Source organism: Bombus bifarius, unplaced genomic scaffold (genome assembly GCF_011952205.1).
Source record: "Bombus bifarius isolate JDL3187 unplaced genomic scaffold, Bbif_JDL3187 scf7180000008008, whole genome shotgun sequence".
Classification (NCBI taxonomy): Eukaryota; Metazoa; Arthropoda; class Insecta; order Hymenoptera; family Apidae; genus Bombus; species Bombus bifarius.
Genome location: NW_022884386.1, coordinates 3,570,491 through 3,584,269, shown reverse-complemented (window position 1 = coordinate 3,584,269; position 13,779 = coordinate 3,570,491). Strand labels below are relative to the sequence as shown.

The following is a 13,779-nucleotide window of genomic DNA, read 5'->3' as shown; positions in this document are numbered from 1 at the left end:
CAAAATCTATTTGCAACGCGTATCAACGCTCGATTCGACTGGTCAAAAATATCGGCGGGAAAATTCGCTTGTATAAATACCACACGGCCGGCAAATGCTAGTAAATCGAAGTTTAATTATGCAAAGTACTGTCAGTGGACAGTTATCCATTCTCGTCATAACGAACCCAGGTTCATGACTTTGTAATAATCGCATCGATATGATAATGCGACCATCGCGTACAATGTATGCATCAACCAGAAACCAAATACGCTCGATTTCATACAATTTCGGTCGCCGAATGGCATCAAAAAACTTCCCTGCAAGAAACCTACTCTTGTTTATCATGAAACGCGATAGAACCGTATTTACTCCGTACACTCGACCTATTTCAACGCGATTCTATCGTCGATAAAAAATAGAACGACAGAGAAAATGGTAGCGAAAATGATAGAGAAAACGAAACATGGTCCAACGACGATCGATCCCTTAAGTAATGCGCACGACGACGTGCTGATTCAGGTACCGCAGCGAGGGTGTTGCGGAGTCTGCTCTGGTCGACGACACCCTCAACGGAAATCCTCGATCTTCGTCGTCGTCTTCCTCGATTCTGCCTCCCGTTCAGTCAGCATCCGCGGACACGGTCGACGCTGCGAATCTATCGGATTCGAGAAAGTACGTACGATAGAGCCACTCGTCGTACCCAGAAACCTTATTAAATCGCTGCACTATTTCTTAATCGAACAAAGTTGTTGCTTCACAGTCTTCTGTTTGTTGGATGTTCATATACGTATACATATTATATTATTGTTGTTATTGTTGTTGTTGTTACTATACTATTTGCTGGCTGCCCCGCTGCTACACATAATTTCGTTTATTATTATATTCTTAAACAAATAACCGCTAGCGTCGTGTCTGGATACTTGTTCCAGTATATTTATATTATATATATATATATATGTATGTATGTATGTATGTATATATATATAATTCAATGGCTGACCCGATGCGATTTTCACCTGTAATCGCGAGCTTTTGTAGGCGGCAATGCTCCTCGCTGCTCCGTAGGAAACTCGAGCCCGAGTTGTTGTTGCTTATCCTTGTACCAACCTTCCCCTCCATCCAACACCCTGTATACTTTGCAGTATTGTGAAGTTTGTTGGCTGTGGACGCGTTCAGCATTGCATGCTAGGTACACCGCGCAGGTTCGAAACGTGGGACGCGTGATCAATCGAGTATTCGAGGTAACTCCTCTTCGTATCTCTCGGTCGACTACGCCACCCATTTTTTCAAACATTAAGTTTGACAAAAAGGATGTAAGCATTTAGACGTAAGATACATGAGAAATTGTGATCAAAGTTTGGCTTGTGGTGAACGACAAGAAAAAAAGAACAGGAAGGAAAGAAGGAGATATTCTTTCCGATTAGTCAAACACGCAAGGAAACGCGCTCGATGGAAGATCGCACTTTTCCCCAAGGAAAAAACGCGTCAGTTCCGTTGAAAACGTGGAATAAAGTAAAAATTCTGCCCGCCAGACATACCAGACTCTTCACGGTGCTCGCATTAGAAAGTAAAACCAAGTTTTCCCCGGGTACGCGTCGATCTTTCGACCGCGCCTTTATCCACTAGAAAGTGGGCGTCTGAATGCCGCATCAGTACCTACGACCTGAAGAATGGATTTTATTCCACTGAGCGGCAGTGTTCCGCACAGCGGAATAAAATCAACTCCTATTCAATATAGATTCACGTCTACGAACGTTTCACTGTCGCTGCACCGCTTTTACCATGTTTTTAATGTAGCACTCTCTTCGTCCATCCGTACCGTTTATGCATCTCGTAGATCGTGCGTTTATCACCATTGTGAAAGTAGCGGATCGTCGCGAAACACCAAGAAAAGAAATTCCAACGTGAACGAAGTGTCCGTGAAGATCGATCGATTTAGTTCATCGCCGGTTTCTCGTTTCACTCGGTGCTCGTGGTAATTTCTATTCTCACCTGGTACGTTAATCACAAGTTGCGCGCTATTCCCAGTAAGTAGGTCCGATGACGCGTGCAATCATCGACGCGATCGCGATTCGTCACTGTCGAATGCTAATCGCGCGATCGATGAAACTCTACCAGCCACTGTCCATTGGTCAATTACGTGATCCGTAATGCGATTGATCGTAATGCGAACGACGATAAGTAAAATGTTAACGAGAACCATCCATCTGTACGTGGCGCGCGAAGCTTCCTCCGCTTAACGTCGAATTATAAATCTGAGAAATCGTTGTCTGCTTGCGAACGATCAGTACATGTACGCGTACGCGATAATGTAACCTTGGCGAGAACGACGTCAAAGTAGAACGTTGAAATTAGCATCGTTGCTTCGAGGCTGCGGTCTTTTTGCTTTCGTAAAGTCTACTATATCTATCAGAGTAAATTCTCGTGGTAAAGTGAGTGGTTAGAATCGCACAGAGAATATCGTAGGGTATGCTCGTACAATGTGATAATCTTGAGCCGTGGGATATTACAGTTATTGCGAGAAGGCGGATAACGAAACGACAGAAATGGGAGGCGTTCCACACGTGGAGGGTGGATTGAACAGCGAGCTGTACGCGGTTCCTGTGAAGCGGAGGCAACCCAAGGATCAAAAGAACAATACCACTGTGCAGAACAATACCCAGGAGAAGCCGGCGGAGGTGGATACCACCGATTCCGAGGATAAAGATGAGAATCTGCCACCCGGATGGCAGAAACACGAGGGTGAGTATCGGATCTGAGCTACGAATATGTAGCGAATGAATACATTACCGATAGATGGCTTGTTGTAAACTTCTCTACATCGAGACGAACGAAAAACGCGAAACGTCTATTCGGATCGATTCGACGAACGATTCAATTTTCTTCCAGACGAGAATGGACCGTATTATTGGCACGTTAAAAGTGGAAATATACAGAGAGAGCCTCCAGAGGCGCCGCCACATTCCAAGAGGGAGTCGCGCAGAAGTCTTATCAAAGACAACGACAGCGTGAGTAGAGATTTAAAAAGTACTTTTAATAAATAGAAATTTGGAAAGAATACTTTTATGATTTGATGTTATCGATAACAGATAAATAATTTTCACACTCTGAGCGGCATGGTGAACACCGTCACCCGCAGTAACACGAGCTCGGCCCTGGATCAGGAATTAGAAAACAAGAGAAAAGTGGAGCTAGCTCTCAAGTAAGATATCATCGATACTTGTTTGTCAGTTTTTCTTCGATATAATGGTTCGCTTCATAAAAACACACACACTCTCTCTCACTCTCTTTCTCTGCCTGTTCACCTTTCAGACGAAGGAGCTATCCCGCACGTGCGGATTCCGAGGGCAGGGACAAACCTATCAGATTCGCCGTACGCTCTCTTGGATGGACAGAAATCGCCGAAGAGGACTTGACGCCTGAAAGAAGCAGCAAGGCTGTCAACAAGTGTATCGTAGACTTGTCGCTGGGTAGAAACGATCTTCTCGATGTGGTTGGGCGATGGGGTGATGTTAGTGTCAATTGCGAATTCGATTTTTTATGTTGCAACGAAAATAACGTAGCTACTAAAATATTTTGATTTTAAATGTTACCAGGGCAAAGATCTGTTTATGGATCTGGACGAAGGAGCGCTGAAACTGATAGACCCAGAGAATCTTACCGTTCTCAACACACAGCCAATTCACACGGTTAGGGTGTGGGGTGTTGGCAGAGATCACTGCCGGTAAGTAAATCTCGATGGATACCCGAAGAAGTTTTAACCATCTTTATAATGCATTTATGATTCACGTTTCATGGCTGTTCCATCTGACTGATCCTCGCACAGTGAAAGGTAAGACGCATTCCAAACGATGACATTTAAATTCTTTCACAATCTGTTAACCTGTCGACGCGTCATTTATCTTTCAGAGACTTTGCTTACGTGGCAAGAGACAGATCGACCCGGAAGCACATGTGCCATGTGTTCCGTTGCGATATCCCGGCGCGCACGATCGCGAACACGCTGCGCGATATTTGCAAGAAGATCATGATCGAGCGGTCGCAACACCAAAATCTCGCGAAACCAGTCGACATCAATGGACGAACAAGTTTGGCCACAAGACCGACTAATCTACCCACAGAGCATAGACGCTTCCATAGAAACGGACAAGCACTAGTCAGTAAGTAATTTCCAAAGTTTGAGGATTTTGTTTCAGGCGAGAACTAGATGAAACATTGACCTGTTTTCAGCACAATCGTTTCCAACACCGATGGAGGAGCCAAAGAAAGTGTTGCGAGCACAATATCTCGGATCCATGCAGGTTTCTCAAGCAACTGGAATGGAGGTTCTGAATGACGCGATAGATCACATTGTAACTAACACACCGATCAACCAGTGGCGAAACGTGAACGTAGCAGTTGCACCCAGTATGATTTCCATCCTTACACCGAACGTAAGTGGATCGATGAGTAATAATACTTTTAAGGAGGGCAGACAGAAATAGTGGTACATATTTCAGGAAGAGAAACTCATCACCGAGTGCAGAGTACGTTATTTGTCGTTCCTCGGCATCGGTCGCAACGTGAAACAGTGCGCCTTTATAATGCACACCGCGCAAGATCTTTTCATCGCACACGTCTTCAATTGCGAGCCTAGCAGCGGAGCCCTATGCAAAACGATCGAAGCTGCTTGCAAGGTGATTAATTTGTTAAAACGATTCCGTGTATTTTTCTAGACTCATTCGATTTACATTCTGTGCTCAATTATACAGCTGAGGTACCAGAAATGCTTAGACGCACATCCGCAAGGCTTTAGAAACGCTAGTAGCCTGAATACTCCAAGTGGAAAGGGTCTTGGCGCTACCTTGAAATCTCTGGTCGGTTCTTTGACTGGGCGTAGAAACAAGCAGGGTGAGTCCTGAGACGAGGCTCTCTCGCTGCAGGTAAATGATCGTTCGTAGCTGCTACAATATTATCTAAAACGAGAGAAGAAACAAAACGACCAAGTATGTTTTTTCGCGATCGATGAACGATACGATCGCCAATCATAGAACACTATGTTGTAGTTGATACCTTCGCTCGTTCCTTCGCAGGAACTGTGGCCGCTGCCTGCTGAGCGAGAAGTGATCAGACACAGACATCTGCAGTCACCCCTGACCTTGAAGTACTTTAGCGGATCGCCACCGAGCGCATCCCTCAGGTCGCTTCTTTCGCCCTCTCTGGATAACAGGCGTATTCAACTGGCCCGTTGGGAGAGCAATCCTTAAGAGGAATGTAGCTGCAGGTTAAGACGATTCTCGACGAGGAAGAACGAAAGAAGAAAGAAAGGAAGAAAGAATAAAGCAGAAGATCGTATTCTTACGTTAACGACTGAATTGTGAATTCTGCAAAGTGCTATACTAATTACCACAGCTATAGTGGACTACGCTTACGTGTGTCGATATAATGTTATGTATGTTACACGCAGTGTCTGACAAAAAGAAAAAAATAAGAAAAGATAAAAAATATATCGTCGGAGAAATAAGACGTGAACCTCGTGGATTGGCGCCACGAAACTCGAGGTAGGATTCTTCTCAAGGTCGAAATGTCCATCGAGTGAACGCTTGCATGTTTCACTTGGAATGACCTTCGAAGAAACGGAAACAGCGTTATCACCGTTTAGGATCCTTCGATCGTGATGCGAAAGCACGTTCAAGGAGTGATGGTATCCTGCAAAGTTTGCGACAGGATAGAGAAAATATCTGTATATATACGGGATGGTAATTTATCGCGCTAAATTTAGTAAATTCGCTGGATTTAAAGGAAGTCCAGAGGAAGAGTGAAAGGGGAACGATGCGTGAGTGACGGAATGACTGAAGTAGCGTCCTAGCGTATCCACGAGGCATTCGAAGATTAAACGAAAAGACAAACAAGCTATAGAGAGCTTAAATGTATAACATACATGTGTATTCTCGGGTGTACAGAAGAAACGAGACGAGGATGACCAGACCACACGAAATAAGACACGTAATACACGTATTATATAGAAGAGACACGCATAGAGATACTCACGCGATGGAATACACGAGTACACATATGCATAACATATGCATGCGCAAAAACACAGACGCGCGTACAGATACACGGACACTTAACACGTGCAGGTAATAGGAAGTTTATTTTTTATGGCGAATTATAGAAAATAATTTTTTTGCACCTTTTTCAAACGAAGGTAATACGACAAATGCTATAGCGCGACCCGTCCTTTAAATCCATGGCAAAGAAAGAGACCGAGTCGAACTTACCAAGCTACGTACCGATCTTGACACTCGCAATAATATATTATCGTACGCACAATCGTTGTGCAATAACGCTAACGCCTACACAAAAACGATTAACAACTCTATTCTGTTGAAACGGTGTAACGAATCGTTATCGTCAATCGTTGTTATCGTTGTCGTCGTCGTCGTAACGCGCCTCGCTGAACAAAACTAATTATCGCTGAATACCATCATGCGCCCATGTGTTGCAATGGCGTCGAAAATTTTAACGATAATGAAGTTCCGTATAAAGGAGGAATAGAAGCAGAAGAAGAGAAACGAAAGAACATTAACACCCAAGAAATTGTCCAGGGAGCTTATTCACCGCCACGACGTTCTGCGGAACAGCTCGAGCATCGACGCTTTAACTCTTGCACGTGTGTGTCACGCGATCACAGAGAGGAATAAATTATATTGCGTACACGTATATTATCCGCAAACTCATTATTCGCACGTGCACAGCGTCGACTGCACCCTTTCACACGCGACGAACGTTCAAAGACACCGTACACTTGCAACCAACAGAGCGAGGATAGCATTCGTTCTGTTCGGTGTCGGTCAACGGAAATCGTGGCACGTTTTAATGAACGTTGCATCAACGCGCATCGTATTCCGCGAATCATTGCAGCTCGCGTGTTTACGCGTACGTGACCACACAAATGCACGACATCGGCGATTCGAAAGTAAACTCGGAGCTTACCAAATTGTACTCCTTACTAGCTAAACGATCGTCGTTTGAAGTGCTCGCGATGCCTAATGTCAATCAGTAGTTTAGAAAAAAAAACCGTGAATAATTAATCCGTACGTGTATCATCGTGCGCCGTTTTCTCTTCGGTTCTCGTTTTCTATCGATAGCTTTAGGCATTTTTCCATACGCGCCGAATTTTTGCAGCAAATCGCAGCGAATTGTACAGAGAACGAAGAAGAAGGTCTACTTCGCCCGATCCTTGATTATTTTCGTACGATAACCTCGCGATTAGACACGTGACGATGTCGCGAACCGACGTCTCATCCACGTTGTTCCGGCTGTAATCGAACACGACTATGCCGATTGACAACAATGTGTCTATCGACTAAATTTTCTTCGCTCGTTCAGTCGCGCTTCTCACGTTTGACCGAAAGAAAAACGTTCCTAGCAATCGCGGCAATACTCTGGTTTGGTTCTCCGCGTGATAAAAGATCTCGCGACGGACAGGCGGAAAAGCGGCGTCATGCAACGATCCAGAAAAACAAGAACGAACCAGAGAAACAAGATGAAACGGGACAAGGAGCGGCAAAATTCACCGGTCGTTTACGTAACAACGCATGTACTGTCAGCAAGAAAGCTACCGTGGCCAGCAGTAGGTCAACGTTAATGTCCCGGAACGAATCGTCCGAAGGGAAAACTGCTTCCTCACGAGAGAACTAAAAATCTCTCTGATTCTCAAGGAAGAAAGCCGGTTTATTTTCTTGCTTGCAGCACATCCTCGTCGTCCTTCGATGACGGTCACACGTCGTGGTAGCCATCGTCATTGCAAAAGATACAAAGTTGTGCGGGACCCAGAACGAAGAGAGATATTTCTACATATGTAGCGTTTAAATAAGAAGGGTGGCTGGCCAGAATAGGAAAGAAAGTTGAGTGGAGCGAGCGTGAATGTGTTAAATGGTAAGAAAGAGGAAAGCGTGCATGGTGTAGGCTGCTTGATGAGGGATTCTCATGTGACAATTATACGTAGATGAGGATGTAACGATTAGAGACAGAATCGCGAAGATGGTTTTCATCCTTTGTACATAAAAATACATGTGACGAGGATCACCTGCCTTTTACTATAAAGAAGATGAGAAATAAGAAGAGAAATGATGAGGAACGTAGCGATATTATGAAAGAAAGATGAATAATGCCGCGTGTGCGAAACGCCTCGTCTCATGGCTGAATGTTATATACAGTATCTCGGAAGAGAAGGTCCTCGAAGGTCTACCAGCATTGCATCGCGGACCTTTTTGGAAATTCCCTTTCGATCTATCCGCAGCTTCGAATTTTCTTTCGCCTGTATCTATCTTGCGTTCCTTCCGTTATCTGGTCACTCTCAATCTCTACGCGGGTAGGTTTGAGAACCGTGTCACGAACAATAACTAAAAGAAAGCCGCGCGACGAGGCCTCCCGTGCGACCCACGCTCCGGAAACTCGATCATCCACGTTTTATAGGAAAGAACCAGCGATGTTTCTTCTGCTATTGATATATCGTTGATACGATTTCTTGCTTTGATATACGAATATATATATAAATATATATATATACAAATATATATACATATATATGGTTGTTGAATTTACATTATCATAATGTTAGATCGGGCGGACGATCAAGAGTGGCACGAGATAGCCTCGTGAGCGCGACGAGTGCGCAGATAATGTGGTATGGATGTAAATATAATTATTATACATTTGTGTAGAAATGTAAGAGACTAAAGAGGAGAAGAGGAAAGGTCGAGGAGAAGTTCAGAAGTTAAGGACACCATCGTTGCATCTATCGTCCGAGAGATCACTTACGTCAAGTGAAATGAAAAATTGAAACCGACATATTATTCAGGCGTACACTTAACGATACATACATGCATACACGGACATGCAACACACAGGCACACACATTACACACGAAAGAGAGAACACACATTACACACGTTCACAAAGTACGCGTAGCTTAACTGTCTCCTTAATATAGGTGTTGACACGCTGTCGAGAAAGGTAGGAGGATATCGTGAAAAGAGCGAATACTGAAGATACCAACCACGGGTTGAAAGAGGCGGAAAAAAAAGAAAGAGGTGGAGGAGGGTAAAGGAGAAGGGAAGCCACTTGTAACTGACATAGAATAGTGCAAACCTAACTATATTTACTGTGACATGTAATATCCTTAATGAAAAAAAAAAAAAATGCGATCTACTTGATAGGAGAGTTGTTCTGCACAAACACGATGCTTCATTGATAATTATAGTGTCTCTCTCTCTCTCTCTTTCTCTATCTTCAAAAAGTACGTACCTCTCTATACCTTATGGCAATTTAATGTATCCAACACGATATTTTCGATCGACAATTCGTTTCGGCAAATAGAGGGCGAACGCTTTTCTTCGCGTTCGCCCTCATTACGGACGACCCCTCGTCATCGTTTACTCGATTCGAGCTCATCATTGAAACGAATCACGCGAAGATACGCATCATCGAACGATCATTGTTAATTCTAATTGTAGTCACGGTCACTATCGTCGCGTTAATATGGAGTACAAGTATAGGGAATTCACCGTCATCGTCATGTCGTCGTAGTTAGTGGGAAGTATTCTAAAACGGAAGAAGAGGAAATATCGTTACCACCGACTAGTAAAAATCATGCAGAGGAAAACACATGGATAAGAGAAGAACGGGAAGGAATTTTTATATGTACGTATAAAAATATGTATGTATATTCCCGCGTGACGATCGGCTTTGAAACGTCGAGCGATCGATTAAACGTGTAACGTAGACGATGAAGAACGATCGACTTCTTTCGTCAACATTACGAAAAATCCCACGCGATGCGACGCGATCGTCGTTATCCGAGTGGAAGCCAACGAGATTCTATTTGGAACATTTAGACAAACCAATTTCCGTTCTTTCGTTTATCCCTGGAATAGAATCTTGCTGCGCGCGTGTATCTTGAGACGAGAACAAGTTCTAAAAGCAACGAGGAGAGGAAAAAATAAAAATGAGAACACCGAGCGACGCGTTTCGTAATATTCGACGAGTCCACGTGTCGTTTTTACAGCGTACGAAAGGACAAAACACTTTGTATGCACCCGCCCCCCTCCCCCATTGTTCATGCCCATTTATATTGCGTAGATGGACCGATCGATAATTATAAACGGACGTGAGAATACTATTATATATATACATATATATACATATTATATATATAAATATATATATATATAAAAGCGACAGAATGAAACTACTGTAACTACACCTGCCTCTTGTGAATAAATGCCTATTTGTTTCTTTTCAATCTCGTTGTTATTCTCATGATAGTTTCAATGTATATCGATCGAACTTATAGCAATTTACCGCAACTGTTACTTACAAAAATAAAAGTCAATTTTCGTCGAAAACCTTAGGGATTTAGCCTATGCGTTTTAACGAGCCTAACGCGATTATTATTTGAAGATACGACAGGTCCGTAAAACAGATTTTTATTAAATAAATACGTTGTCACAATTGTTTAGATCAGGTGGAATCATATAACTATCGTACAATCTCGACGAGTACGTTTCGACTTCATCGATTACTAATTTACAAAGAAGGTTACTGCGCGCGCGAACGTCAGCACAAACGCTACGCGGGCGCGTTAAGCGAACCGCGTGCAACCGCTTCGTTGTTACTTAACACCGATCGTTTAATTAAAGCTAAGCATTCAGACTGAAATGGAGAGAAAGAATGTCGAGGAACATCGTCGCGGTTGACCGACGCAAACGCATGTGAAAAAGTTTCTCTAGCATGATATTGCACTGCCGTTGTGTAAAAGGTTCGCAGGGTTATAGCTTGGTCGATCGACATTCGCCACTAGCCCTAACAATGTCTTTGTTTTCTTTGTATACAATTTTCGATTCGTACTACTTAATTTCCTGATCCATTTGGACAGATGGACGGACGGACGTTATTAACCGTTTGAGTCTCAAGTAGTGCGATCACACTGTTTAGATTTTATGTCGAAAAGTCCCAGTACATTTGGACGCTACGGACAATTGACGATATTTTGTATTTCATTGTCATCTTGATAATTTTCATGGAACAAAACTTGGAGTATTTATAAACTAATAATACGCATCTATAATAATATAGAGATAATTCATAAAGTAACAAATATGACGAGCGCTATCGCGCCGTTTGGTTCTCTTCGCAATCGATTAAAACAAGTGCTATCGCACTGTTAGAGAGTTTTCTTTTTTTCAATAACGCCTGAGACTCAAACGGTTAATGGACATTTAAAAAATCGCATAAATATAAGCCATTAAAATCCTCTCCTAACTTTTGAATTTAATTTTTTATTTCTCCTCCCCTATTTGATTTAATTTTCGTTCCTATACGGTACTCTTGTCACTAATGTAACGACGATAGCGCCATAAATTCAGTTAAAATTTATCGTAATAACGATAATGTATATTACATAAATCCGTATCATCGCAATCAGCGTCCGAAAGAAATTTCGCTCTCGTAAAAGTCAACGTAAAACTCATTTGTCTTACGTTATCACAAACGTTTCATATAATATATTTACAGCCGCGGGTTGAAAAAGATCGATCCTCTTTAGGTCGCCTCGTCGCATTTCGTCCAATAAAAAGAAAGGAGAACGAGGGAGCTGGCTATAGTTTCGCTTAAACGCATCGCCCAGAATAATGATAAGTTTGTACCGCGAGTCCGGAGATCTTTACGAGTAGACGCCGCTAGAGATCGTTCTTACTGTGGTAACGAGTTGTTCCACGACTATGGGAATGACGAGATATTCGCCCGGAGGGAAAAGAAACGTTCGCGCTCCACTGTATACCAAGTAATCGCTTAAGTCTGCCGATTGACGCTTTCCTTCTTTTCTCGATGAATCGCACGGACATCTGAAAAGAAGAAACTTTCTTTCGTTGTCTTGCATTCGAACACGTAACTGTGATATACTGTTCGACATTAAAAAAGAAGAAAATAATAATAGTAGCAGTAATGAATCTATTGTCAAGTACGTTTAGGAAAAACCTAGCCACGCCAGAAAATCTACTCCAAGCAAGGTAAACGTCCCATGATCGAGACTTGATTTCGCGATCTTGCTAGTAAAAAACGAGCTGCCCTGTAAACTTAACAACTATACAAATTGTCGTAAAAAACGACGTACGCGAAGCGCCTTCTATGGCGTGTTTGCTGCTCAAAGTTCGAGTCAGCGGTCTGTCTCCAAACGTGATGGAGAGATGAGCGAGCGAGTGGTCCCTGATACGCTGGCGGCACAACGAAAAGTAAAAAACCTTTTTTCGAGCGCAGTCTTTTTCTCTCACCGTGCACCGGTGTCTCTTGGCTTTCATTTCGCGCAACGCGAAGTCTACGCGAACAGTCATTTTCGTCAAAACAGACCGAACACCTTTCTCGACGAGGTGCTCCGCTTTTTCCTAGCCGGAGCCACGATTTCTGAATTCTCAGAGTTCGCGGCGGTGATAGAGTTCGTGACAGGCATCAGTTTGCTTCGAACATGTTCATCCAGAAGTAACTGCACATCCATTTGCCATTGTTCTAGCTGTTGACTAAGTTCGATCTTCTGTTGAATAGCCTCCATCAGCTGGCTGTTAGCCTGAAGAACGTCTATCCTCGTTTTGGCCAGTTCCACTTCCGCCCTGTTTTTCCTAGCCACAGCTTGGTCTCGAACTTTGTAAGCTTGAGCCAAAATCTCGTCCTTCGTTAACTGCGAATGTTCCATATCGTCTCGAGCTCTATCACGTTCCTCTTTAACCCCGCGCAGTTCGGCCTCGCTCACACTCAGTTTGCTCGTCGTATCAAGCAAAGCCTCTCCGCGCCTCTTTAATTCCTCTTGCGTCTGCTTGTGTTGGTCCTTCACGTTCTCCAGCTCTTCGCGCACCCTGTGAAGTTCCACGGCTAAACCGAGCTCTCCCGGTGCCCCTCTTCCGGAAAGAGCCAAGTTGTATACCTCCTCCACCAAGTCCAACAAAGCACCGGGACAATTGGCCTGTAAAAAACCGGAGGGAACGCTTGTATAGAGAACATATGGCGAACTACTTGCGAGTACAATGCCATTGAGACTCGGATCGATCGTGGAAAGATATCTCTATCGCGCGGCAAATTACGAAGAATCTTATCGGTGCAGGCTAGATGAAAGCAACCGTGTAAACAAACTCTGCAAACACGAGCCACGTCGAAGCGTTATAACTATAGCGTACTTACAGCCGTAGCTCTCTTAAAAGTACCAGTCACAGCCGATTCGTTATCTACGATCGAACCAAGTGTTCCAATCGGTGAACTGAGCACGTTCATCGAGTTTTCGTGGGCGCCCGACACGGGTTCCCTATATTGCGTAGCCGGAAACCGGAAATGGTGGAACAAAAGCAGCGAGTTACGCGAACCCCTTACCGAACTAGCAAGAGTCTCCTGTCCATTCGTGTCCGCCTCCTCCGCTTCCGTGGTGTTGTTCACGATCACGAGCATAGACTCGTCGCAATCACTCTGCAAACCGGAGTCGTCCTCCCCTCGTCTCAAATGGACGCACAGCTCCTTCAATCGTTTCACCGCCCTCGCCACCTCTGCACGCAAATCCTCCTGATCACCCAGCGAGCTTCCGCTCTCCTCGCACTCCATCTCCGCCTGCAGGGACCTCGGTGGTTTCTGTATCGAGCCGGATCTGCCTCTCCTTTCCGCCTCGATGGCCGCCAATGTCGCCGCCAGCTCGTCCCTATGGATTCGATCAAACGATCAAACGATCAACGTCAATCGTACGATAAATCGTTCCTCTAAACTCGATCCAACGAA

General features: G+C 43.9%; 2 protein-coding genes across 10 annotated transcripts in view; one reads left to right on the top strand and one right to left on the bottom strand.

Annotated features, from left to right (window-relative positions):
• LOC117206678 (protein Fe65 homolog) overlaps nucleotides 1-9,971 on the top strand; it is a 146,358-nt gene extending 136,387 nt beyond the window's left edge. For 5 of the 9 annotated variants that reach the window (XM_033446212.1, XM_033446213.1, XM_033446214.1 and 2 more), the window contains 12 exons: nucleotides 502-654; nucleotides 2,495-2,724; nucleotides 2,872-2,990; nucleotides 3,072-3,184; nucleotides 3,295-3,493; nucleotides 3,579-3,706; nucleotides 3,809-3,814; nucleotides 3,892-4,142; nucleotides 4,213-4,415; nucleotides 4,482-4,658; nucleotides 4,734-4,872; nucleotides 5,055-9,971. In XM_033446212.1, coding sequence (XP_033302103.1) covers nucleotides 502-654; nucleotides 2,495-2,724; nucleotides 2,872-2,990; nucleotides 3,072-3,184; nucleotides 3,295-3,493; nucleotides 3,579-3,706; nucleotides 3,809-3,814; nucleotides 3,892-4,142; nucleotides 4,213-4,415; nucleotides 4,482-4,658; nucleotides 4,734-4,872; nucleotides 5,055-5,077 — 1,741 coding nt within the window. In that variant the 3' untranslated portion in view covers nucleotides 5,078-9,971. Of the gene's footprint in view, nucleotides 1-501; nucleotides 655-2,494; nucleotides 2,725-2,871; nucleotides 2,991-3,071; nucleotides 3,185-3,294; nucleotides 3,494-3,578; nucleotides 3,707-3,808; nucleotides 3,815-3,891; nucleotides 4,143-4,212; nucleotides 4,416-4,481; nucleotides 4,659-4,733; nucleotides 4,905-5,012 lie in introns of all 9 variants that reach the window. The other 4 variants (XM_033446215.1, XM_033446216.1, XM_033446217.1 and 1 more) reach the window with 4 other exon arrangements.
• A 470-nt stretch (nucleotides 9,972-10,441) lies between these two features.
• Nucleotides 10,442-13,779, bottom strand: part of LOC117206681 (bicaudal D-related protein homolog) — a 29,373-nt gene continuing 26,035 nt past the window's right edge. Inside the window, exons 4-5 of the mRNA XM_033446221.1 lie at nucleotides 13,384-13,702; nucleotides 10,442-12,982 (exon numbers count right to left, since the gene is read on the bottom strand). Coding sequence (XP_033302112.1) covers nucleotides 12,365-12,982; nucleotides 13,384-13,702 — 937 coding nt within the window. The 3' untranslated portion in view covers nucleotides 10,442-12,364. The remainder of the gene's footprint in view (nucleotides 12,983-13,383; nucleotides 13,703-13,779) is intronic.